This window comes from Pomacea canaliculata, linkage group LG5 (assembly GCF_003073045.1).
Source record: "Pomacea canaliculata isolate SZHN2017 linkage group LG5, ASM307304v1, whole genome shotgun sequence".
NCBI lineage: Eukaryota > Metazoa > Mollusca > Gastropoda > Architaenioglossa > Ampullariidae > Pomacea > Pomacea canaliculata.
In genome coordinates this window covers 19,727,990-19,755,221 of record NC_037594.1, presented here as the reverse complement: position 1 = coordinate 19,755,221, position 27,232 = coordinate 19,727,990, and the positions used below count along the sequence as shown (strand labels likewise).

Sequence of the window (27,232 nt, the reverse complement as noted above, 5' to 3'; positions counted from 1 at the left end):
CAGCATCTGGCACTACTGCAGTCGTAGCCTTTGACCAACTGCCCTACTGCAAGAACAGTTTTACAGCAGAGATTGGAGACTGAAGCTAAGCGAGGGCTACAGTCTCCACAGACTACAGACCTCCCACCCGCTTCCGCCACAACAATAACGGCACGGCATGCACACTTTACATCACTCCACTGCCATCAGCTCTCTCTCTCTCTGTAAAGAGGCGTTGATGGGCTGTCGGGTGAATCCAGAATAAATGCGAGTTGAGAACATGAAGACATATAATTGCAATGTCTTAAACTATCTTCGAAAACACACACGCGCCCGCGTATCTACAGAAGTATTACAGAACCAGAAGAGGACGGGTACAAATGAGAAACGGGGGTAAGAAGAGAGGTGGTGAGGGTGGCTTGTCGTCTGATCATGATATGACGAATCCATTACACAACTAAAGCAGAGCGCCATGGTGGATGTTCAGGCCGGCTTTGCGATATTCCTCTCCTTCAAACTCCAACCTCTGACATTTTCTTCAGGTTCGCCAAAAAACAAACAAAACAAAAAACAAAAAAACAAAAAAAACAAAACAAAAAAACTACAAGAGCTGCATACCTCTCGCCCACACACTTTCATTTTCAAGAGACTTTAAGAGCCGGACTGGTCCAGCAGTCTGGTGATTTACGTACGATATATACCTCCCCTCCCCGTTATAACATCCAACCCCAGCGTCCCGCGCGCGATGCCGCGTCTGCTGCTACACACGCAGACAGGTGGGCACCAGCCGATCGTGGGACTGTAATGAGAATCAAGCATCGACCATTCCCGTCTGAAGTGACAACAGATTCCTTAGACACAGAGAAAGAGAGAGGGAGGAGGATTGTGAGAGACTGAGGAAAGAGAGCGAGGGCGGCGGGGTGGTGGGTAAAAGAAAAGCACGCTAAGCTGAAGAACAAAGGGCCGTGCGACAAAAGCTGCATCGGTCGCCCTGCCGCCAGCGCTACCATTGAAACAGCATGGTCTTTGACTGCCAGCGACCCGTGGACCTGCGGAGATTGCCGAGCGCTGTGTAGTCGTGTCCTGCCGTACGGCGACCTGCATCGCGGCTGTCCGTCACACTGTCAACCTCATCCGGTCAACAAAAAAAAAAAAAAGTGTCCACGCCAGCAGATCGATAGTCGATCTCGACTGGTAGCCATGCGAGGAAAATCGAAAGTTCGCTTTTTGAACGCGACGAGGCAAAGTGGAACGGGCACCTCTTATTTTTCATCCTCAGCATCTCCACCTAATTCCCCTCCATCCCCAACCCACCGCCACCGTCGTCACATTTTTTGTCCCAAGTTGTAAGATCTGAACCGTTTAGTTTCGTGCTGTCATGGCTGCAGTTAATCACAAACTGAAAGCCCACTGCTTTAAGTCCATCAGGGTCTGCTCTCTTAATGTGTTGTGTCGTGTTGTTTACAGCCATGCGAAACACCCGACAGTCTTCACTAATAGTGTCATGTGAGTGAATCAACTGTATTTAAAAAAAAAAGGTATTGGAAGAGGACACCATGTTACTAAAAGCAAGTAAAACATAGTGCATAATAGTGTAACCAATAATGTGATCATCATAGTACAACCATGATAGTAACGTGCAAACAGCACACGATGCCTCAGCAATCACACGAAAATGGATTTGAACATAGGAGTTTACAAAGCCGAGCGACTGGAAGACAGGAGAAGACAACAGGAACTGTTTTCTGTTTGTGTCCCCACTCTGTAATGTGTCTTGTCTCCTCATGTCTTTCAGCATCACAGCTGTCCTCAAACTGTCACACCTGTCTACACGCCAAACACTGCAACAGTGGATGCTCACATCAAACTCAAGCATTTTCCGTACACATCGAACACAACACTCGTCCGCCCACATCCATCGCAGCAGCAGCAGCAGCAGCACGTGTGTGATGTCGACAGAGGGCGCAGCAGTCCGGCAGGACGTCCCAACTTTGACGTAAGGCTTCTCGACTTCTCGAGCGAGGAGGAGGAAGGACACGAGCAGCTCGGAAAAGGTCGGAGATGGGGAAAGGGGGAGATGGTCTTCGTTTCCCGTGCTTCCCCTTTCGCATTCCACGCTGCCTGGGCAAAAAGGTAAGCGCGTCTGTGGCCCTATCATCTCCACTTCACTGCGTTTTTTTTCCCCTTCCCAACCACGAACGTTTAACCTGTTTCTCCTTGAGTTTGTGGCGTTTCACTCAGACCATTTCTGCTTTGCTGTCCCATAAAGGAGTCTGGAGATAAAACGGCGACGATAGGGTTCACACACGGTCCCCAACGTTTCTTTTTAACTGTCTTGAGTCACGCTTCCTTCCCCTCGTCCTGCCACCACTTACTTCCGCCCCTGTTTACATGCTCTCGTAATTATTCGATTTAGGACCTTGATCTACCTCCGTGCACTCACACCGTGATGTGACACCTGGATGAACGGCGGCGCAATTTAAAAACTAGAGTACGGACTCTAGCTGTCGACATTTTTCTTTACATTAACGAGGACATTACGGCGTGGTAGCCTATTCTGATGACTGCAAAACCTTAAGCCTTTAGGCATCTTTTATTTCATCGCACTTCCAACATTTTCCTTTGCGTCGCCCCTCGGACAGCACATTAACTTCCCCTCTAAAATAATACAGACTTATCATTAAACCCCAGCGAGCTGCAGGATTCCGAACCCAACAAACCATGCCGGAGATCCACGCGAACTTTTACCTCCGGTAGTTAAACAATAAATCATCATTTCAAACCTTTCGGAGAGCATAAAGATTATTTCCGGTTTTAAAAAGCCTGTAAATCGTGCGCATCTATAGGGGTTCCAGCATTCTCCCCACGCCTGTCCAGCATTGCTGTGGTTGCCGTCCTCACGCCGACCGCCATGACGTAAGACGGGCAGGTAGTGACGCAGGTTGCGAGCGTTTAAAAAGCCAAGGCTGAGTGGCGCCGTCTGGTGGGCGGGTTGCGGTGCAGGTCAGACATACGAGACCATCTATCTAGTGACAAGGCGTCCCCCGTGGACAGAGTGGCTTTGTGTGAGAGGAGAGAGAGACGGCAGCATGGTCTGAAGACAAGGCCGCGCCACCACAGTGTTACAACCTTTGCCGCAGACATCGCTAGCAAACCAAAGCCACGTGGTCCCAGTCGCGCCGACGTGTCAAGCAGTCGCTCTGTAAATCACGTGCACGATGCACCTCGCGTCGACACATGGGTCTGGGTGTATCAAGCCACGTCTGCTCTTTAAGCCCTTGCCAATCGGTGGCCCTGCTGCCCCTATGCCCTTATTTGATACTCTCTTCTGTGCCACGAAAGAGCATGCACTGGGGAAAAAAAACTTATTTGTGATGGCTTTGCTCAATGATGTCATTAGTTAACTCATGGTAATGCGGTACAAACCTTAGTAATATATTAGCTGTTATTTGTATCATAGTTATTCTTTCCTTTTTGTATTTGTCTTTGATGTGTACAGGTGTACAAGCTTTGTAATACTTACAATTTCTCCATACCCCTCATGAGTTGAATCAAAATAAATAAAATGTCAAGAGTCTTTTGATTGGAGAAAGGAACACAACGAAATACGCACCATCGTCCCTAAAACAGCCACTGGACTGAGAGAGAGTCCTTATTGGCAACATATTCCACGAGATACACGTTTTCAAAAGTTAAATATATACATATTTCTTTTTAGTTTCATAGGTTTCCCCACGCGGCAATAACACCACCAGAAAAAGGGGGACTATATACTACAATAAGAGAAAAAGACCGCTCTCCCTCTTTATTTGTAAACCTTACGTTTTCCACCGAACACCCCGAATGATCTCATTTCCTCCGCTCCTACTTCTCCACGAATTCCCTCCCCCCACACCTTTCTCTACCTCACAGTCCTTTTCATTCCCTTTTGTTTTCTCTCCTCACTGACTGGCGTCCCAAAAGCCGAAATCAATTTTTAAACACAGTTGGTTAAAATTGATCGACGATTTAATTAAATGCATGCGCTTGGGGGGTCAAGCACGGACAGGGCGCGCACAAAGGTGACATTTTCCAGCGCGTTAGCACGGCTGTCGTGGCCAACAATTGCTGATGGCGACGCTCACAACGGCCCCACGGCCCCACAGAGCCCCCACAAAGGAGCGAGGACAACAACTGTGCAGTTGCTGTTTTCCTTGTCTTCGCCACTGTACACCGCGCAGCAACTGTTGCCTCGCCAGCAAAAGGCCAACAGCCACAGGCCCAAAAACATGATGATCCAGCGAAACTGTTTGGATTGAAAAAATAAAAAAGGTCGCTGGTTCGTTTAGTCCTGCTGCTGAAACACGACTGTTTCCCCATCTTCTACACAAACACCAGTCCTCCTCGCCTTTGCCTATGATGAGGTGTCGGAGCAGGGAGGAGGGTGAGAAAAAAGAAAAATGGCGATACAATTTTTTTGACAACATCCTGGTGTCGACAGTTGCTTTCATGCAGAGAGTGGGTGGAAAAACAGCGGCAACTGGTACACTCAATTATGATGCTGTTATTTGTACAAGACCAACCTTACTGAAAGAGATCGTTTTAATGCCCGATGTCGGTTCGGATGAGAACAAGAACTCTCTGTAAATGTCTCCCAAAGAACAACTCACACGAGGCGTAAATTCGAATTAAGAGAAAGTACTTTTTTCCTCAGGCACGAGGGACCCTTCATCGTGTTCCAATGTTAATCATCTCACGAGATGTGATTTTTTGCTTCAACTACTTTCGTTCGGCCAAGAACCGTGTAGGAAAGTGCGTACCGCAAAGACTTTTCTTGATGGAATAATCTGGGCTACGCTGACTATCATGCGCATCTGTTTATCGGCTCGATGACTTTCATCAGTAAATCGTTGCTCCTCCCCTCATCCCTACCCCCACGTCACGCAGCCACAACTACAACATTGATTTACGGGACAGGTTCTTTGACACAAGTCACGGCTGTCGTCAGGTCGTGATGTGCGCCCTACCGTGTCTGAAGTGTCTGGCTTTGTTATCCAGTCTGGTAGAGCTGCACCTCACTGCTGCACCAGCTTGTTGGTGCTTTACGCCGTGTCAGCATCAAAGGCCACATGGCGGCGAAAAGTGTACACCAGGTGTAAGGTGCAGGCTTGCTGTCATCTAATACCAACATCAGCAGCAAGGATTCCAACATGTTTTCGCGCAGTACACGCATGGTTTGTCAAACCACACTACTGTAGGCACAGGCCGGAGGCTGAGCATTGGCGACTTTCTCACTCCTTCATTATTGTTCATTCAAGCCAACGCATGTGAAAACTATTGAATAACAGGCTCATGTTTACTTTCAAATTTCTGTAAGCCACTCACGGAAACTACAAAATGGATTTTTTTAAGGCAAGCATTTTTGGAAGAGCATTGATATTTGTCTTAATAAATAAGCTAGACTTTCCACGGCTCCCTTTCTGTTTCTCGCTTTCGTCCGTCTGTGTTAGAGAGAAAAAGAGAGGATTAAGCCAAAACATTCCCTTCCAAAAATGCTCATAAATAACTGGTGAGTCCACAGCTCGCAAGCAAGGTCGGCAATTATCATCGACTCGTCTAGGGTCATCAGGTTTCCGACCCCACCTCCATCCATCCTCCTATTTCTTTCTGATAGACACGCGCCGAGTGCTGCATCATTGTGAGCAGCAAAAAGAATGCACAAGCCAGAGAGCCCATGAGACTCCCAGTGCTCGCTCATTCAATGATGTATTAAACAGTTTACAGCTTCATGCAGATGCATCCTATAATCTAGGTTAACAGAAGTAGAGAATATTTCAACTTGCTGATGCTAATGTCGACGTTTGAGACAACGAAGGATACAAAGCCAGAATATGAGAGGAAAGGGACAACACAATAATAAATAATAAAACAATGTAGACCGCAATGACCGTGATTGATGTCCATTTAATTATGATAAAGAGATTTTACTAACCAGTCTGTCCAGTGAATTTGGACTTTTTTAAAAAAAAAAAAGATTTAAGTCGAAACTTCTAAATAAAGTTCAGATATGTAGGGTATTATTGCAAAGTCAGCAGTTTCACTTTCTGGGTTTTCAAAAATCGCTTCTTGAACAAGACACCCTAAGCGATGTTTCTTCATTTGACGAGGACATGCAGATGTTCTGACTGAGCCACACTCACTGTTACAATTACTACTTGCGAGAAACAAAACTCTTCAGTATAGGAGATTAATTTTTATCTGTTTTCCTAGTAGCAAGTGTCGATGTTTGAAACATTATTTTTTGAACATTAAGCATGATTATGTACTCATACTTTGGGAATTATTATTCTTACAATGGACTTAACCCGATCATGAAGAAAAAATATTTCACTCGTGCTGGACTTTAGGATTCGGAACGAAAGTGAATTTGTTAAAAGTGGCCAATGCTAGAAGCAGCAGCGTTCGACTTGCTGTGTTGCTGCTGCAGCTGCCGGACAAGCGGATGACGCACTAGTGGTGTCTTTCTACATGCACTGCAATGCCACGTGACGGCCCCATTGTTTAGCGATCCAGTTTTACTAAACATGATTAGCCACACACACAGACCCACAGGTTTGTTTTAGTGACGGTTTACCTATTATTCCTTTCTTTATTAGCGCGCGAAAGATCGAAATTCCAATTATTCAAAGAATGAAGCTAAAATACAAGGGTGTAACAAAGACAACCGAAAACTTTTCTGCTTCATTCGGAAATGTAAGGACTGTACCGAAAGTATAAAGCTGTTGGCCAAGCAGTAACTGGTTCAGGAAAATAAAAAAGAACTAAAGCGGTAACAGCCACGTTGGAAACGTTTCCATAGAGACTAACACTGTAACTACCCAGAGTTTTTTTTTTTTTTTAAGTGCGGCGGATAGGGGACTATGGGAAAGAGACCGACTCAGTAGAAGAAAATACTAAATAATAATAAAGCACCTAGCCCCTAGTTTCACCGACAAAAGACCGAATACGACAGAAAAAATTACAGGGTGGTCGTACAAGGGACTTGGCACTGGAAAGCTGGTCATGTGCCAGGTAGCGTCCTTTTTGGAAAGACAGAAGGAAACAAAGGCGACATAAAAACGCGAACATTGTGCCGCATGCAAACGCGCCACGCAACGGTCTTCATCAGCTTAATTGTCGTGTATTGACATCCCTTTCCATACCACCTTCGCCATTTCGGAGCGGACGGGCATTTGGGTAAAATTAAAGCTCCCCGCAGGAAGGACTGCCGTAATGCCATTCCTTTCAACCAATCAATTCAATAGAGGAGGAGGCATTCTGCCAATCAATTCAAAGACAGACAGTCCATTCAGCCAATCAATTTCAATGACACAAAGACCGTCGGTCCATCAATTCGAAAGACACGGAAAGAATATCCTGCCATTTTCTTGATCGGGAACAGACAGGCGGAACGCTGAAAGCAGAGGGAAGGGGTGTGGGTTGAGGGAGGATGTGCACTGCTATAGGTATTTAAGCAAATCTACAAACGGCAGGGTCGGAAGGGTGAGGTGGGGACTGCAGGAGGGTAAAATCTCGATAATGCAATGTTTCTTCTATTACTCAATTCTGAAAGCCCCCGTAGACAAGCCGCAGTTTGGAGTGGAGCAGATGAAAATTACTTCTGGAAAATAGCCATGTTGTGCCCTCTCCTCTTTTCACGATGACAACCGTAAGAACAATAATCTGTTGGCTCATGCAAGCAGCGGCAGTGGACGGCACTACAGCGGCAAGCGCCACAAGCATCGCAAAAGAAGTTAAGACACGCAAAGCTTCTGGCCAAACCGGTTGACCTGCCCCATGCAAAGCATTGCCAGAAACATGCACCACAAAAATAAACAAATAAATAAATAACGTGAGAGGTACCGAATGTCTTATCCACGTTTTTACCTTTTTAATTGCTTCTGCTTTCCATCTCTCACAAAAAAAAGAGGAAACCACAGTGCGTTTTTATTTTGTTCGGGAACGCTGCGCTACAGACAGACACACGCCAAGCGAAGACAAGCATGCACACACGCAAACATAAACATTCAAAACGCGACGAAACAGGAAGTTTATTAAGACAACTTGCAAAGCAAACGGGGTCTGCATTTTGTGGCTAGGGGAAGTGTGAAGACAACGAGCAAGTAAATGGGTAGTTAAGGCACATAAACAGCCAGCTGACAGCCGCTTGACACGGGAAGCGCGCAACAAGGGCAAGAGGCCCTGGGGGACCCCAGTGCTCGAACTGAGGGTCGATAGCAGAAGAGACCAAGGCAAGGGAATAAGAAGATGTTTTGCCCCGCTCCGTCGGTGCCATAGTCCACCACTGTCGGCTGCAATCTTCCTGCAAGCACCGGATCTCTGACGACGCAGAAGACTGATCGCCGGGCCTAAAGGATGAAGATGCATCTGTGAGCAAGTCCTTCTACCTGGTAGTGGCATCACACAATATAGTCTTGTGTGCGCATGGAGCTTAGAAGGCGCGGCTGGAGCAGTTCTAAACACACCACAAAGTGCCGTGGCGAAGCAGAAGTGGGCTTCAGGTGACATATTTATGTGATTCGTTTTTTGTTGGTTGGGTGAGGTGCAGTAAAATGGGGGAAAAGTTACGTTTGCACGGATAGGTTCAACGGAAAAGGGAGGAGGGGGGCTTGGTGTTTTACACCAGCAACTAAGGCCAGGCAGCCAGACAACGGAATAGGACGTCATCACACCCGCTAGTAAATCAGATTACAACAACAAATAAAAAGGCTTGAAGGGGAAGAAAGAGAGGGAGGAAATGTGTCACGGACCAGTGTCAGAACCAAACCTGACATGTTATAAGCTGCTTTAAAGAAGGAACTGATATACCTACCACAGGCGAGTACAATGGGTGAAGGGAACTTTCTAAAGCTCTGAATGATCAGTGTACAGTATGTATTCACTAAGCGCGTTAACGAAGAAAATCTCTAACTGGCAAGCTTTTGGTCTGCCATGCTGGTCTACTGGAGGCAAAGCTCTTTTGCAGTATTATTACCTAGACAAAGATGAATGAAAATACTAAGATGATAAATAAATGGGGATCGAGATCATATGTGGTTTGTGTGAAACTGTGTTAACGTATCCGCTTCCTCCCGTTTTTTTTTTTCCTTGGGTTTTTTTTTTGTTTTTTTTTTTTTGTTTTGTTGGGTTTTTTTTTACTAATTTTTTTTTTACTAAACATTATGCTTTATGCTGAAGGGGACGTCTCGTGATGGGTCGAGCTGTAATATTAAACATCAAAGTACTGTGCACTAAATCATAACACCCGACTAACAGGCTCCCCTAGGAAGGTTCTGGTGAAGAAAGCGGGTGGACGTGTACTCCTCTTGTTCCGATGACAACGTTGTCTGTCAGCTGTCCCAGTGGGCCCTGGGCCCTGTGCTGGGCCTCTGCTTTGTCAGGTGATCTCATCTTCATCATACTACTCTTCCAGTGCGTAGGAAGGATGCTGTCAACCCTGTCAAAGCCTCCCTTTCTCGTGACATGACATCCCGAGGTCATCATCTTGTTTATAAACACACTTGTCGCCAGGCTACTTGACTGACATGTTGTGAACATCACGTGGGAGGCCGTGTCCTAATGACCAGTGCCCTGCTGTAAGTACAGTTCACCTCTGTAAAAGCTACAGTGAAGGGATGCTCACGTGCAATCATGGCCGGGCAGTGCGCCTCACTGCACAATAATGACAAATATTGATTTCAAGGAAGGACGCTCGCCACTGACTCCCTTGTACTTGATAATAATGATGAGCTCGTACAGCAAGAAGAGCGTATAAAAACTGCTTATATAGTATACATGTTATTCAATTCATCAGACTATTCGATTGCAGACATTGTTTAGCTTGGAATCAAGAGTGTTTGTAATTTTGATCCACCTGGGAAAGAACTTAGTACAGTTGTATGTATTTTGGCGGATGATTTTTTTTATATTATTATTCATCCCCTTACTGTGTTCATCCTTCTGCCTGGCGTTTGGTAAATGCCTCGAATATATTCTGACCGTCGACAGAAGTCTAATGTTGTTAGTAAGACGTACGCCATGTTGCTCTGTCCCAATCCGTTTGTCCACGAAACAAAGCACGACCTGGATCAAGGAAGGAAGTGTTAAAAGAAGCCGAATGGTCACGAGTGTGGTTTAGTGATGATCGTTTGTGACATTGGAAGTGGAAGACTAAAAACTGTAAGGATACATGGTTCCTTTTTCCACTAATACCGAAAGCGTTTCTTCCCCTTACACCTTTGTTGTTAGGACCTACTATTTACTATTAAGACCTATACTATGAGAAGTACTCATCCTTTTTCTCTCTATCATTCCCTCCCTTTCAAAAATTCACACACCAATAGCAATAGGAGGAATGATGCCTGCTTGCCGCCTGTTAACAAGCTGTATGTCTCACTCTTGTTGCTGCTCACTCCTAACCATGTTTGTTTGGGCTGCGCGTGCGGCCTCTCGCATTGTGAATCAAGTGCAGAATGGGCGCTTGGCGCAGGCTCTTGACCAGACAATCTCATCCCTTTTGTCCGAAATGGACGGGGATGTATTTCAACGACAAGGGACTGTGGCGGCTGTGTAACTAAAGATCTTGTCTGCCCATCATAGCAGGCTCCCGCCAGCCGATGAGCAATATTTCACGGCGTCCTGTTTGATCTCACATGACAATACGAGGTGGGGATGGGGACATATTTGGCTGGGGCTAAATCAAGTGCACTTTCTTGGTGACTATGACTTTGTCGTGGTGTTAGGACTCCTATTTATGGCTGATTAAGGAGTGAAAAGAAAAGAAAGAAACCCAAACAATCCGCGGCGCCGATGGACAGAATTGACCTTAGTGTTCTCACATGAACCTGAGCGAAGTTCCAACACTTTCCTTGCGATCTCGCCAGTTCTCATGGACGGACAGTAAAATGTAGTCGTCTCTGGAAAAGCTTCTCACGTGCATATGCGGCCAACATAACGTGTTTAAGCAGCAATTACATCTGGCCACTATCATCAGAAACTAAACAAGAAGGGAGACATTTCATGTATTCATCCTGACAATTTCATTTTAACGAGAAACACGTTTTCACGTACTCGTTCGACCATTTCATTTCTTTTCATTTCGATGCTTCTAATTATTACCAGTAACGTGTAGCAGCCAGTGGAGAATAATTTATGTTTCACGAGCGCGTGTAAACTCGTAAACCATGTTTCCTTCTAGTAAGCTGCATTATTAACAGGTGCACTATGCTCATGCATTTCATTTCTGGAGTTGGCAATAAGATGTGTGTACTCCTGTATACGGAACGACAAAGTGAAAGATTGGCGAGAGACCTAAAGTTATGACAACTCTATTTTTTCCGAATCCCCATCCCCACCCCGTACTGTCACGTGGGATCAAACAGGACGCCGTGAAATATTGCTCATCGGCTGGCGGGAGCCTGCTATGATGGGCAGACAAGATCTTTAGTTACACAGTTACACCATCCAATCCTCTACAACGTGCACCAAGCGCACCTCTCTTCCACCAGCCTTACTTCTAACAGCAGTCCACATGATGCTAGTCCATTGTCTAACCCTTTCTTTCACTTTCTCGTCTACTGACTAATCCGCTTGCTCTGTTATTACCTATCACTACTGTTGTTTATTCTTCCGTCCTTTTATGCCGTCCATGTTTCGTTCTTGTCTCAAGCGCTGCTTCATACGCGATATGATCACGAGCTAATAAATCACCGCGTGTATTCGAGTGCAATATTCACTACAGTATTATATGTATTTTTATATTTTTTGTGTATGTGTGTGGCTAAGTTTTAAAAAAAATACTTTAAAACAAATGTAGTTCTTACACAAAAAAACTTCAGTCCACTGACTTTAACGGAGGATACTCGGTAGCAGCAGTCATGCCAGTTAGCGGGGAAGGATAGCCAAGTGGTTAGTGCACTAGTGTCGAACTCAGAGGCACGCCGGTTCGACACCAGTGGGGCGCAACGAATTCCTCCAGTCGACCAGCTGTCGGGAGAAGTGTAGCTGACTCAAAGAAGGTTTGGAAAGAGGGAGAGGATACGGCTACTGCCCTTAAAGAAAGCTGTCCCTGAGAAAATTTCGGTCTGTACCATCACATTTCTTAGCGAACGAAAGGTTAGGGGGACTGAGCTTTTTATCTACACAAGTAGCATTAATCATACTCAGGTCAACTTACCGAGAAAGTCGGGTCAGCACGTGTCACGCGGGAGTTGCTGACTAGCATTCACAGCACATTGCTGTCGGATAGCTAGGAATCACCACACGTTCGGGCGGCCCTCAGGAGACCTCGCAAGAAAGTGTCAGAGGTGTTCTGCGTACATCTCTCCAAGACATCAAGCCACCGAGGGCTACAAGATGGCGAAACAACGTCCCGGGCTGCCCGCGGAGATACCGAGAGCTACGGGCACACACACACAAAGTGAATACCACTCACGACAGAGCAGGCGGGACATGCGAGTTGCGGCCAGTATCAAGTTTGAAGCAGCTGTAGTTTGCGGGGGAGTGTGACTACACCACGGCGCGTTCAGGCGTTGTGACAACATGTTTGATCCCTCTGGAGGTTTGTAAGGAGTCTTGCTCCTGTACTGTAACATGTTATATCAGGGCCCAGCGCCATGACAGGTCCTGGCGCCGTACTTGGACGCGTCAAAATCGCGACCCCCACTAGGGGTTAATGCCGATCCATTCCACAAGGTGTTGATCCTCGTGCAAAAGTCTACTTCACCTACGAACCACTCCTCGGGCCATCACAGAACAGTTAGTCAAAAGACTAATCGAATCCACCGTAAGGCATGCCTGTCTGCGACACAAGAAAAGGTCACTCCCAACTTACTCGCTTCCATCAGCGCCAGCAGACGCCAGTAAATGAAAACAGGGAATAACAATGCACAAAACAATAAAAAACGGAAGGGGTATACAGTACCCGGGGACAGCAGAAGTCACGTCCCTCTCTATCCCCCGCCTCTCCTATTCCAAGAATCTATTCCATTAGCGTGCCGTCTGTGCCCCTAGTTACCAACTTAGCTGACTCGGGCGCCACCGACGGAGGTGTCGCCGCTGTGCCTCCGACATGACAGGCCATGATCTGTAATTAAATCTCGGCCGCTGGCAGGCGCCTCGCTCTGGTGCCGGACGTATGACTTCGGATGCTTTCCCTTCCTCCATTCAATATCACATGTCGCCCCAGTGGCGCAAGGGTAGCCATGAAAAACCAATTTGTTATCGCCGATACCCCTCCGGGAGTTACGCATCCTTCTCCATCCAAAATTAATACAGCGCACACACACACAGACGAGGAGAGAGAGGACAAAAAGGTTAATGCTTTGAGAAGGATGCAAAAGTATTAAGCTTCCATTAAATATCAGCTCCGATGGCAAATGTTCTGATTTAAGTTACACCATTATGAATCTCTTGTTTCCACTGCTCCTGTTTTCTAAAAGATGCTTGCTATTAAATCCTAGTTGGTGATGTCGAGCCCCAGCCCTACCCCCATTTCTACTCACCGTCTGCTGGGAGACGACCAACGGTGTCGTACAAATAATCTAATAATAAAATCGTCCTACGTTTCCAAACCAAAAAGTGAAGGGGGCAGGAGAACGAGGAGAAACAGCAAAGAAGCCGTCTTACACTGTAGTTTCTCGATGACAGAAGCCCTCGCCTTTACGGAAACCAGACGACCGCCACGAAGACGACAAAAATTGCGTCTGATGTGCACGAGGACAGCGGCGATGCAGGGGGCGCTTTCTAAGTAAGACTGACATCAGTACAGATTAAGCGGCGCAGGTTGCTGGAAGAAAGCTCCTCTCCCCATCCTTGTTCACCCTCCTCTCCGACATATATATTAAAAAAATGTGGGGCCAGGTTTGACGAGATGAACATCTCGGACACGGCGTCGGAAAATGCACTCTTCCAATTTCCTCTTCATGGTTTGGATTGCGCATCTCGAAAAGTTTGCCGAGACGCCAACGCCTCCTCCCCTCGGCCCATCCGCCAGAAACTCTATTTGGAATCTTGTCGGCAAGATGGATGGACTAGACCATTCATCGAGGAGCTAATAAAGCACCCTCAAGCCCGGCCAGCCAACACTGGGGTTAAAAAAAGAAGAAGAAAATGTGAAATACTACCTCCTTCAGTGAGCAAAGTTGTCTCAAGTACCCGATCACCCTAGGTTGAATTTAACATCCCAGCAAACACATTATGGATGATGCTTCTCCTCGTGCCCGGCTGTACGGCACAGACCCAGCTATTTATTTCTCTGCCACATCCCCTACTTTCCACTGACCTAAGCCAAGTGGTTATATTTCTCCTTTGGTGAATGTTTAAAAAAATTAAAGAGGAAACCTAAGACACTAGAGATACAGCAACTAGAATTACTTGTAAGTCTAGCATTCTTTTCCTGCATTACACTCCATCTACCTCTCGCAAAGCCCTCTTCCCACACTTATGTGGGCGCGGGGTTGACCGTGGGTCTGCGTGTTGGATGCATGAATAGTCTGTGCCTGCATGCGCGCTTACGGGTGGACCAAGCATCAACAGCGGGCGGTGCGTCACAGCAACTAGCCAGGCCCTCGACAACCGTTTCGTCTTGGTGCTGACGGTGCGTGTCGGCCACCAGACCATGCATGTCCAGGGAAGTGGATCCACGATCCGTCATCTGCCGTGAAGCCGGAAGGTCAGACGAGGGAGGAGGTGTTGGGTGGCGCAGGGTTTGACTGATTGGTGTTCGTCACCTGCCTGCAATAGCCCATCACAAAAGCATCCCTAGCCCCTGACACATCGACAAAGTCAAGGACGTTTGAGGGTGTGCAGCACAATCCCGGAACAGGCACTGAAGGCGAGAAGATAGTCTGTCTACACATATGACGGAAGGAATTTGTAAAAGATCCCGGGAGAGATGGAGCAGGGAGATAAAAAATAATGATAATAAAAGAAAGCGACTGGATACATCCCAGGCATCGTCTTCCCAGCGCTAAAATCTTGGGCGATGTGTTTTCAACAAACTTCCCTATCTACCCTGCCTCCACCCCTCCTGCCCCTTGCCCCGCCACAGGAAGCTCTCCTGTCAGATCGATCTCCTCCAATGTCATAACCCTCCTCCTCCTTCACCAACGTCACTTTCTCGCCCTCGCGTTCCGCTTCCCCTCGCGGGACGCGCCGGTGCCAGCTTCAGATGAAGAGCATGGGCCAGGAACTGTAAGATAAACATCCATCTCTTAATTAAATACTGCTCTTCTTGATACATCCAATATTTCACTGCGCGCTGCTGCCTCGGACCTCGTTGCCGCCCTGTCACTCACCGGGGCCTCCCGGACCTCGTCGGGGCTCTGTCACTCACTACGCTACCTCTACAACCTTGCCCACTGGCCAGGTCCTGGGGGCCCTTGGGATCAAATCCTTCCCCCTTCGCCACACAGGAACCGGGCCCACGACACCCGATGCACCCGATGCTCTGGTAGACATCGTGCTGTTCAGGTTTGGGTTTTTTTTTTTCTAGCACTTCCGAGTCCGAGCTGGACGACTCCCAGCGATGCCTTGTCCTCTCCTGACCCTGCGCTTGCCCACTCCTGACGATTTCTTCCTTGACGGGCAAGACGCTTCCTTCTGACACGTAATCACACCGCCTGCGGGACAGCTGTCATGTGCTGGGTGGTAAAGGATAGGACAGGGTACATCATCTGTGCATCCCCACCCCTAACCCCCACAGAGGGACAGAGAGGTCGGGCATAAGGAGGGGGATGGGATTGCAAAAATAATGTCCTGCAACAACAGTTGTGACATCAGCTTTAGGGAACTTCTCACTGACATGCGACTTCCCGGTTTTTATCAGGCGACCTAACATGAAAGGAGAATTTCGCACAGACGGACGGACAGAAACTATTGCTAATGTGCAGCTAAATCTACCAGAAATTTCCAAAGTTTTATTAACCGGGGGAAGGAAAGTTATTTTCTGCTCGCAGGGCGGATTGATTGCACGGACCTCTCCGAGTCCGACCTTGCTCTCCAAAAAGGTTGGACTAATAAGCTATTTCATCGAACCAGCCCCTGAGGCCGACATGCAGACGAGCACATAATGAAACTTGTTCTTTATGTCTCGTGCGAGACAGCAGCAAGGTAAGGAAGACTGAGTGCAAAATTATGAGTGGCTACGATATTTCCGTTGCAGATAAGATTTTTTTTCTCCATTAGTGCTCGACTTGCGCGCTCGGTGGCAAAAGTTCATTTTTTTAAAGGCGTGGGTTCCCCCTTCACTTCCCCTGTTCTGAAAGTCTAAAATAACTGTTTTCCAAACTTTAGTTAGACAAGCGAACTTTTACTTCGTCACCTGCTCTTGCAAACACCCGACGGAAGAAAAACAAAATTAAGGGATAGGTTTCAAACTAGAATGACACCAGGACAAAAGCGATGAGAGTAAATCAGTACAGACGCACAACATACACATGGCGCATATGGCGCCCTGACAAAGATGCGAGTCACACAGCATGGGTTTGTTGTTTACACCGCCATCAGCACAGCACACACTGTCGAAGCCCACGGTTCGCTACAATAACATTTGGGTGTCTGAGACTGCATGATGCTGCCCTCCCCATGTCAAGTGATACCCAGATGAAATATAAGCGCACTTACTGCTGACATTTTTCAATGTGAGGCGATAAGAATCAAAAATGTTCGCGGATACAGCAGATGCTGTTTGCTGGTTTCTCCGCAGAAAAGGAAGAGAGTAAGAGAAGAGGATGGGAAACGATAGATATCTGCAAATTTATTCGCAAAGTGAACTGCTCCTTGCTAAAAGAAAACTCTTGAGTTCTTTGATAATAATCACCGCACAAAACAGCAATGACATGCATAGAAAGGGTTTTTAAAGCTAGCATGTGCATTCAGACAACCTTTATCTTCACATGAGTTGTGTCATTCACCACAGTCAACCAGAGAGAGAAATCTGTGGTGGCCCGTTGGTGTGTATTGCTACACTTTCCCAAGGAAGCTTAAATATAGGGCTGTGGCGACCTTACCGACCTCCTGTACCGCTCGTGGTCCACAAGCACCGCCCAGCGGAAGCCATTGATCCCTGCTGCTTGCAGTTTTGCCTGCCAATTTTTCGATGGAAAATTCTCAGATTCTGCAATTTTTCAATGTGGAGCAAAGAGACAAATTGCACGTTAAGCATCAGTTTGACCCCCTTCTCTTACGGCCGTTTGGCAGTTGGCTGCAGCTAATCCAGGGCGAGGCCTGGCGCAGGCTGCCAGCGCCATTTGCCGTGCGCCAACGTGAACAGGAGTAAATGTCGCCTGAAATTCGCGTTAGTTCTGCCATGTTTCCCTGCAGATTGCGAGTCCGACAAACCTCTCCATTATCAGGATCAGCTGTTGCTGAAAGCAAAAAGGAGGTGGATGGGGTGGTCGGATTTTAATGTGGCAAGAGACGCTACGAAGTACCTAACGAGTGCGATTATGGCCGAGGATTTATATGTCCGGGAGGTATCACCAAGAGAGGGAATGAAGACAAGTATTTTCTCTTTTCGGAGGACAGCATGTAGACTGTAGATTGCGGGTGGTCAGACATCCAGACATGCGCTCACATACAATACACATACACACAAGAGATCACTGAGTTCCCCCATGGGAAATAAGGTACATACATGCACACTGTGCTTGTGTCAGACGATAGGGCAATAGATGCGCAGCTTGTTCACACGTGTACTGTATTTATACAGCAGCTTCCACAAACTAAACATCTTACCATAACTCAATGGCCACCACGTGTTGGCGGTAAGCACGGTAATATTAATGGCGACATTAACCTTAGCACAGAGACTTACAACAGATTTTATATGGGGGCTGAAGAGAGAGACTCAATCCGCACACCGAAACAAGATCGGACAAGCTGCAAATAACCCCGTGAGCAGGGAAAAATCACTTCGCCCTTCTTATTATTATTATTTTCTCCCTGAAAGGTCAGTGCGGTGCGCAGCAGAATGTCAGAATGATCAAGGGGAATAATGATAAGTTGTGGCCGAGTCTCAAGACGGAGTAGGCTGCAGTTGACAAAGAGTGACACTGCGCGCCCAAGACTGGGCACTCTATTAGACGCCGGCGCTTGAGTAATTGGATGAGTGATGCCGAGCTAATGATAGCCCGCAGTCAGCGAGGGCGTGCGCAGGGCTGTAAGGTCAGCCACTCACCGCCATTTGACGCTCGCCTTTTTTTTTTTTTCTTTCTTTTTTTTAAGGGCATTCAAACATGCGAATTACTTTCGTCTTATCGCACCTCTATTCGCAACACCATCGGCAAACGACATCCTTCACCGACATCGCTAGCCGTCCTCTCGACACGTCTAACTCTCTCACACAGGCTTATCCGATCTTTCTTCCTCTCTCTCATTCACTATATCCCCTACCCCGCTTTTTTTTTTTTTTTTTTAAGATTTGGTGACTGCCGGGTGAGAAATGGTGGTGACGATGCTATCGGCTGCAGAAAAACTGCATGTCATCTCGCTCCAGAGCGCATGATGGTGCGAGCGGCGCTACCACTCTGTCTCGGAGGCGCGAATGTGTGACGGATTGCCTGTCCGGCCAGTACCACGCGTTGCAGACGACGAAAACACACTGGCAACCACCCACACAACCCACCCCTATTCCCAGCGAACGTTCCGCCAAGTCCGAGTGCACGAAGGTGAGGTACGGATGGTTACGTTGAGGTCTGTTCCTCCCTCCTCCAATGTCACCCGCCCAAATGTCAGAGCTCTCTCTCTCTCTGGTAGGCTGCTTTGGAGTTGTGAGAGTGCACGCTACTCAGCTGGACTGCGTATCCGTGCTGTACTCGTGTGCAGGCAATGAAAGGATGGATGCGGTCACTGATAGGTCAACCATTAATTTTTTTGTTCCCCCCCCCCCCTCGTAGGCGCAGGAAGTAAACAAGTTCAAGTTTTCCAAGTTTCAGGAAGGAGGTTTAGGAAGGGTGAACAACATGCATTACTCACAAATACACTTGCTTTAATTGTAAACTGTAGCGGTAAATATACAAGAAAACTTTAGGAGAAGCCAGAATCTCACAACTACAACTCCTATGACCGATGAAACTAGCATCTGAACCACAAAAATGTATCTCACACTAGACAAACAAACGTGTGCTCCCACTGAGGTAAAATAATAACGGGTTATGTCGTACTGACTGTCGTGCAAGTGACTTCAGCCAAGCACCTGAAGGAGCGGTCTCAATTACCTGTACATGTGATGGCTTTTAACTATCAAACAACAAAGTTTGGCCAACACTGCTCGCTGATTAAAGCAGCTACGCAGCATGCAAGAGCGACTACAGAAGTCACAACAGTATGAGCTGAGATGGAAGACGCCAGGTAAAAACTGCTGCAAGTGAGAGAGAGAGAGAAAAAAAAAGGAAGCGGGGAAAACATTTTGTTGCACCTGCGCTGTGTAAGCTGCGAGGTGAGACGACATGGCCACGCATGGAGAAGGCGCGATGTGTACGTAGGCCCGGCTACAAATCTCGCAACCAATTCATCGCCTGCTCCGTGTGCAGGGGGCGGCATGTCGTCAGCCCCACACACCAGCCCGCGGCAACAGTGAGGGGCAGTTAGGGAAGGGGCAGCAAATCAAAATGTTGCTGCAAATCTCTCTCTGCATATGTGCGTGCACGTGTGTGTGTTTGCAAAGCTCAACCATGTATGTTATTCATTATTCAAAAGATGTTTACATACCTCAGGTTCATCTTTCTGTTCTTGTCTTCATTGAGGCACTGGAAACAGAAAAAAAAAATACCAATGTTTAGAAATAATAATATAAAAAGAAACAGGACGTGCTCAAATATTGACAGAAAAAAAATTGTGAAGGAAAAAGGAAATAAAACAGCAAATGCTACAGAAACGAACCGGCAATCTTTATCCCAAGAACTAGCGAAGCTAATGAGTTTTGAATGCGTCAGTACACCCTGCCCCCACAGCGCCGGCGATCAAAAATCAAACTGAAAATTGTCTTGCAGTTCTCCAATTAAGACGTCCATTGACATAACTTTCGCCAATCCTTCATGACGGCAGCCCCGAGTATTACAATAATTACGAGATCGGATCTGCCATGGACAACCTGGACTTTAATAGAGTACGCTTTCCCGCCCCTCCTGTCCCTCCCGCATGCAGAGTGTGTGCATCTGACAGTACGTGCATGCGCGTGCATGCGGGGGATGTGTGTGTGCGTGAAAGGTCAGAAAGGCTTAAACCTCCACAAGAAGAAAACGGAGGGGTTAGGAAAAAAGGCTGGGGGAGTGGGGATGACAAGATGCATGTTGAACTGGTGAGGAGAACTTCAATCCTAAGACCATGCTCAAATCTGACGCACCCGGGAAGAGAAAGGGGGTGGGGAGGAGCAGGGAGGATGGTAAAACGAGGCTGAAATCCACTGATGGCATGGCCAGTGAATGCCGCTAATGAAACAAATCAATTCACTGATGGCGACGCAATGGCAAACATGATGAGCTAATGGGTTTAAAAACTCCGGACAGTGTTTTCGCATCGATCTGTGGACAGGAAAGTAAGGGTGAGTGAGGTGTGGGAGAGGGGAGAAGGAGGGGAAGATGAGGGGAGGAGGGGAGTGTTTTTATTCACGATGATGTGTCCTCGTCCCACAGCAACCTTGTCTCTAAGACAGGGGTGGGCAATTAATTTTCCCAAGGGGCCGCATGAGAAATTGGGATGGTTTTAGAGGGCCGGACTAATATAGTTAAAGTTTTACCCAATACTGTATAAATAGTATATAATACTCGCGGGCGGGCCAGCGGGCGGGCCGGATCCGGCCCGCGGGCCGGCCTTTGCCCAGGTCTGCTCTAAGAACTCCTTCTCTCGATCCTATTCACCTGAGCGGACCGCGTCCACACCGCCTCCTGTCCCACGACCACCGAGCGGAGTGTGGCAAGCTCACCCACCGGACGGCATAAACCATCCGTAACAATATAATACACTCATTCATTAAGTCTGTTTTCGTCACAACAACTGTTGTCACACAACACAATACCCTCAAACCGGACCAGACCAAAACCTCACAGTTCGGCGTTAGTTTTGGTCCTTGATTATCTTCAATTGGGAAAAGGCTGGACACAAGGCGTGCAAATAAAGTAGTCCTGAAGCACAACTAAAATAATTTCTAAACAGTGATATGGGATACAACACACCACCGAATTAAAAAAAATAATAATAAAGAGAAATAAACACAATCGCCACAAGCTTTCACAACATGCTGAACTCTGACTCCGCCCTGTGATGCTCTGTTCTTGAAGACGACAGCGCTTTTCCTCGTAAAACTATTTCTCATATAAATGCAAAATATATATATACACTACTGTTTTTTTGGAAACCCTGTCTGCTCTTCACATTTGTTATTCTCGTTTTCTGCACATTAGTAGAAACGTTTGGTCAGTAAAGATGTAAAAAATTTACTAACGGTACCTAAAAGAAATCTGCCTCGATATTTTTCAGCGCAATTTGCATCTCCATTTTTAAACACAGAAGATGAAGGAAGGAGAGATAAAGACGACGGCGATAGCACTGAAAACGACGAAGACGATTATGACGATAAACATTAGTACAATCGTACCGCCACTTTATCAGTGATCCATTTTTGTTTTAAAACTGCGGTAACTGAGTCGTTCTCAGTCTGCAGGCTCGCCTGTACTTTTGTTCTGGGCCTATTGTCGAGTGCTGTATACAAAACGCTATAAAAAAAAAACACAAAAACCTGTTAAAATCCCGTTTAACCTGATTCCTATTTTAAGTCTGGCTTCATTCATTTGAAGAACAGGTGCGGGCCGTCTCGCCTGACGCGGGGGTACAGTAAAGGTGTTGGAGAAGAATGCACACAGCTCGGCGTGCGACCACTCACTACCTGGACCACAAGGTCTCACTCAGCTCACACGTCCGCCCCTGCGTCTGCACCACGTGCCTACAGTTCGCATCCCAGGAGGAACGCTAGTCGAGACGGGGTGGGGTGCTTGAGGGGAGAGGGGTGTGTGTGTGGTTGAGGAGAGGGTAGAGGAGGAGAAAAGGTTAAACGATTTTGGAGTCAGAACTTATGCCGACAAGTGCCGTCTGCTGTAATTCGTCCGCCTAAGTGTATGGAAAATTAACTTTGAACGCCTCTTTCAATCTCCTCTTTCTCCCCCTTCCAGCTTTCTCTCTCAATTCTCTTCTTCTCCCCCTCCCACCTTCCCCTGGGCTGCGAAAGCAGGGTCCTGGCCCTCTTAACGCCTTCACGAACCTGTTACAAGTTTCCTTTCGCCAAGTGTAAACTAGTGGTAAGTGTAGCTTAAAAGCGAATTGCGGTTCCGGACACAAACACACAAAATGAAGGCGGTCTAGCCCATGTCACGTGCACAGACACCCCTCTACACAGGGTATTCAACAACGTGACTTACTAAATGTAAACACCACAGTAAACACGTAGTCAAAACAAACACAAAAACTCACAGCTGGGTGAAAGCGTGATATTAGGGAACCAGACACGTGAAGAAAGAATACAGAAATAAAACACCAGCTTCCATTACTGAGGTCAGTGCTATCAGTAGGGGATCAAACTGGGCGGTTAGTGTGATTACGGGTCTCGAGGCACTTTCAGCAGCAAAACTGTACGCACCCGTTCAAGTTACCAAAAAAACAACAAACTTAAGGTCAAAGAGTGCTGACAATTACAAACATTAACCACATTTCTTAATGAAAAGTTCTTAGACTTCCCGACGGATCAGAATCCGTTTTATGGAGCATTTGTCTGGTTAATGTCGCGTGAAACTTGAGAATAAAGCTGCGAATTGAAAAACTAAACCTTGTCGCCCAAGGTAACGAAAAAATAAAGTGATGTAATTTGTAATTAGCTGCCGATGGTGCGTGACTGAAGATAATGATTACCATCTGCAAAAACTTAATTTTGTGGAAAACCGCGCCATTAGTCAAAAGAGACGATTGCAGCTTTACAAAAGCACACTGAGCATGGACGTATCACTATACAACACGCAGACACCTTGCGCTGTACAATGAATTAAAAACATGACTGCATAAACTACCATGCGCATCGCTGCAGTTTTGATAGCGAGAATACTTTTCTCAGCCAAAGAAAGAAAAAGGAAGGAAGAAAAAAAAAGGGAATTCCAGCAATCATTTATTCTAGGAGATATCCTTCAGAAGGTACAAGCCTGATGTGGACCGTACACCCGCTAACCCTGTACTCTGACCACTTCAATCATGTGGCGTGATTTTATCGGCCATAAGTCTGGCGCTCGACGGGAATCTCATTCTGTTGTGCTCGTCTCCCTCTCGCAAATCTTCCTACCTTATCACCCATCGGACTCGACCTAGGTGCCAACTCCAGCAGCGCCCACCCCCTCTTCCCGTACTAGGGGCGACTTGAAAGACACCGCAGGTCACCTTTAACCTGCAGAGGCGCGGACTGTGGAAGCCTGGCTGCTTCTGAAGCTGGGCAGCTGGAATGATGTGGCGAGTGTAGAGACTCCCCCACTCACGGGAAGGGGGAACACAAGGAGACAAAGGGGTTGTGGGTGTAGGAGGGGTCACCGGCACACCATTTTCCTAAAAATCTTTGCAGCAAGCAAGCCACTCGATCAGCCCGGCACCTTTTGGAAAAAGAGGAATTACTAGGTGTAAAGCAAGAGAGATGTGTCAGGAAATGTATCTCTGTCGTAGACGAGACCCAAAGATTGGCGCCGCCTGGGTCCCCGCTATCTGGGGCCACATCGCCTTCGGTACATTCAGATGCCGCGATGCCCCACCCCTCCAAACTCTAGTGGTCCCACCGACACTTGTACAGACAAGAGCAAGAAAGAGAAGGTGGAGTTGGCTTCAGGCACGTATACCTGTTGTACATGGAACGGCACGTGATTCTACCCCACCCACCCAAACCCCTCAACCTACCTCCCTTGACGGTTGGTGATAACGTGTGTACGTGATTCTCGCTGTCAGAAAGTTAGCACAATTCACCTTGAGAGGCACCGACGAATGTCAGACATGACGCTGAGGGAAAAACCAAATTAATGTTTCGGCCGACGAGTGACGACGCCGGCTCCTCCGTCATCACCGACGAAACGCGAGTGGTTAACATCAAACATCGTTACGCCGACCCGTCCTCCTCCCTCCCCCAAATCTCTTCGTCTCTCCATTCTTCATGCGTCTTCAAGCTTGCTGCTGTTGTGACGGCAAGAGCGAATGAACAGAGGGCAATGGGAATAACAAGTGACACACCTATCGCCCCATCAGGGCGGTTTTGTTTTTTAAGTTACAGCCACGAAAACGGCAGCCAAGAAAATAAAAACAAAGATAAACAAAAAAAAAAAAAAAAAAAAAACCGAAATGAAAAGAGTTTTGCTGCAAATGAAGTTTCCTTTTATTTTATTTTCTTTACATTTATTTCTCGCTCTCCCATAACACATACACAGCCAGCTCAAGCAAGGCGCTCATGTAGTAGGATATGATAGATGTGCAGCCTTGAGGCGGAAGTCAAGGAGAAGCATCCTGCGTGAATGTCATCGCCACAATAACGGTCTTAACCGTGTCCAACGTTGTCCGAACCTCTTAGTAAAAACAACCCCATAACGGTGCCCTACGTTCTGCACCACCGCTTCACTATCGATGCCCTACGTTGTTCGAACGATCACTAACGGGGCCTTCACGTTGTCTACCCTCTTCACGAAGACAGACTATCCACAAGAAATATAAACAAACAAGCACGCTAATGCAAAATCTGATTCTGAATGGAAATAAAAAAAAAAGGAACAGCGAAATTCATCTTAGCGATACGTCAGAGATGACTGATTGTTTTCTCTTGAGCTCACAGCAATCTCGCACGTGCTTAAAACTTTGGGGATGGGGAAAAAGAGAGAAAGATGGAGAAAAACTTCGCTCCAGCATCTTTCTCATCCCCCATCCACTACGACAGCCTCAGCAAGAACAGCTCTACAACATGCTGCCCAGTTTTCCCCTGGCGTGACCTATTCAGAGATATCGCAGACAAAACGTCAAACGTCACGCAGTAATTTTCTCATAATAATCAACACCAATAATTATGCCATCCTTTACAGGGGCCGGTACCGCGGACACAACTGCCTGAACTCATTCCCTGCTACTTGCTGACTGGCTTTAATTAAACAAAGATCCGCCTCTAACGTCACCTTCTATTTCAAACCCACAAATAATCTTTCCCCATCCCCGTTCTTCCACCCCTCTACACCCCCACCTCCGCCATTTGCCCCGTTCACCCTTTTCTCTTTTTCTCTTCACCCCTCCCTTCATCCATCAACCTACCCCGCTCTCATTCGTCTCCCGACTGGAAGTTATCATCGCCGGTTTCATCCTGCTGTTTGGTAGGAGACGACAAAAGCGTTTTCCCCCTGCCACGCCTCCTCCCTCTCCTCCTACACTGCTTACAGCCTGGAGAAACTGTATGCAGCGAACGTGAGCGGGACACCGTCCATCAGTCATCCAAGACGAAAAGCTTTATTTATCCCTCCCTAGCTCTCCCATCTCTCTCTCCTCTTCCTCCTCTCCTCCGGGGCGCTTTCTGGCTGCCGATGCACAAACCCATTGCTTTCTCCGTGAAACTGCTGGACTGTTTGGAAGATTTCACCCTTAATTTGGTTACAATCTGTCTTTCGGCCGCTCATTGAGGCCGACTTGATATGATTACAGCCGGGGACGCGCGTCCCGCTCCCACCTCCCTAGCGGCAACAGCGTCCCGCCCTCCCCAGGCCGCCACGTCCATATAAAAAATATATAAAGTGTGGGTGGGGGGTGCCACTAGTCACGTGGGTGCATGTTAGCACGCGCTCTTCCTTGCAGAGAACCTCCGCACGCGTGAGTGGCGAACGTTCCGGTGACAGCGGACGGCGCTGCACTTCGGCCATCACTAAGAATCACGATGTCCATATCGCCCCAACAGGTAGGAAGGGCGAGCCAGTCACTCTCGTCGTACTGTCGGCATCCTCCGGCCCAGCCTTCCACAGCAGCGGCCATCAGAGCCGCGAACAATAAAGCAGAAAGGGTTGTAAACAAAATACAAATACTCGACTCTGCTGCTGGCTGGTCAATAGAACACACCGCTTCCATCAGCTTGGTACACAACTGCGTTGTAAATCATTTTATTTCGTTCTATGTTCTTATGAAAAGCACATGCAACTAACACAAATGTTATCGTCTGCCGTCATCTAAGGCCGCATATGATGATGAGGCGATGCGGTCTAGGAGGAATTGACCTCTTATACAGGTACTGGTAAAACTCGCTACGTTTTGCTTGAATCTCGCGAAAAAGAACTTATTCGCTCAGATAAAGCCGTTCAACTGAGAAAAAAAAAGGAAGCGAGTGTCTGCATCACAATCATGACCTGTAGGATACAGTGTCAGATGTAAGTCACAACAACCCCAACACAGTCAAGTGTGTCGTTTTTATTTCCAGGACCTCTTTAATGTCGACAAGTGTCTTTAATACCACGACCTGCACAAATCAGGTGTGAGAGCGTGCGTGCGCGCGTTCAAAACGTGTTTACATACTGACGTGTACAGTAAAGGGTACGTTATCACTGTGTTTCATACAAGACTGGCGAGTGTTTTGATCATGTGAACTTTGGGGTGCTGGGGGCCATATTATAAGACAAGTTTTAATCATCGACGACCCGATCAACGAGAGTGAATGTCTGAATGTTTTTAGCGTGAATCGTAGAGTCCAGGACCAGTCTGTTTTACCCTACAATAATGAAGACTGATGTACCGATATTCAATCCCCTCAAACCCAGCACCACCACCATCCATATCACATGAAAGGCAAACCCGGTTCAGCTATGTGATAGGAACGACAACTCCTGATGCAATGATACCATCACACCCGGCACGAAGTCTGGCACCATCGCGGTACCGCCGGTGGTTTTTTTTTTTTTTCTTTTTCCTAAAGACAATCTGGCGCAAACCCTTCCTCCTTCCCCTCTCACCCACCCACCCACCGTCGCCTACCCACATCTGGCTAAAGGCGATGAAATGACAACTACAATCGGACCTCCCCCATTTGTGCGTGCGAACCATTTCAATCACATCTACCACGAAAATACAAAAATAAGAAATCCAAGCAAAGCAAACAAACACACGAGCCGGTGATCAAACGGCTAACAAATGCCCCCCTCCCACTCCTCCCCAGTAAGCCAGGTCATCGATTTGCACAGACGACAACAGCGACGTCTCGTGCGGG

General features: G+C 47.2%; 1 protein-coding gene across 4 annotated transcripts in view; it reads right to left on the bottom strand.

The window, feature by feature from the left end:
- The window catches only part of LOC112564238 (nuclear hormone receptor HR96-like), a 210,326-nt gene that overhangs the window by 74,094 nt on the left and 109,000 nt on the right, over nt 1-27,232 (bottom strand). For all 4 annotated transcript variants that reach the window (XM_025238920.1, XM_025238917.1, XM_025238922.1 and 1 more), the window contains exon 3: nt 19,708-19,745. In XM_025238920.1, coding sequence (XP_025094705.1) covers nt 19,708-19,745 — 38 coding nt within the window. The remainder of the gene's footprint in view (nt 1-19,707; nt 19,746-27,232) is intronic.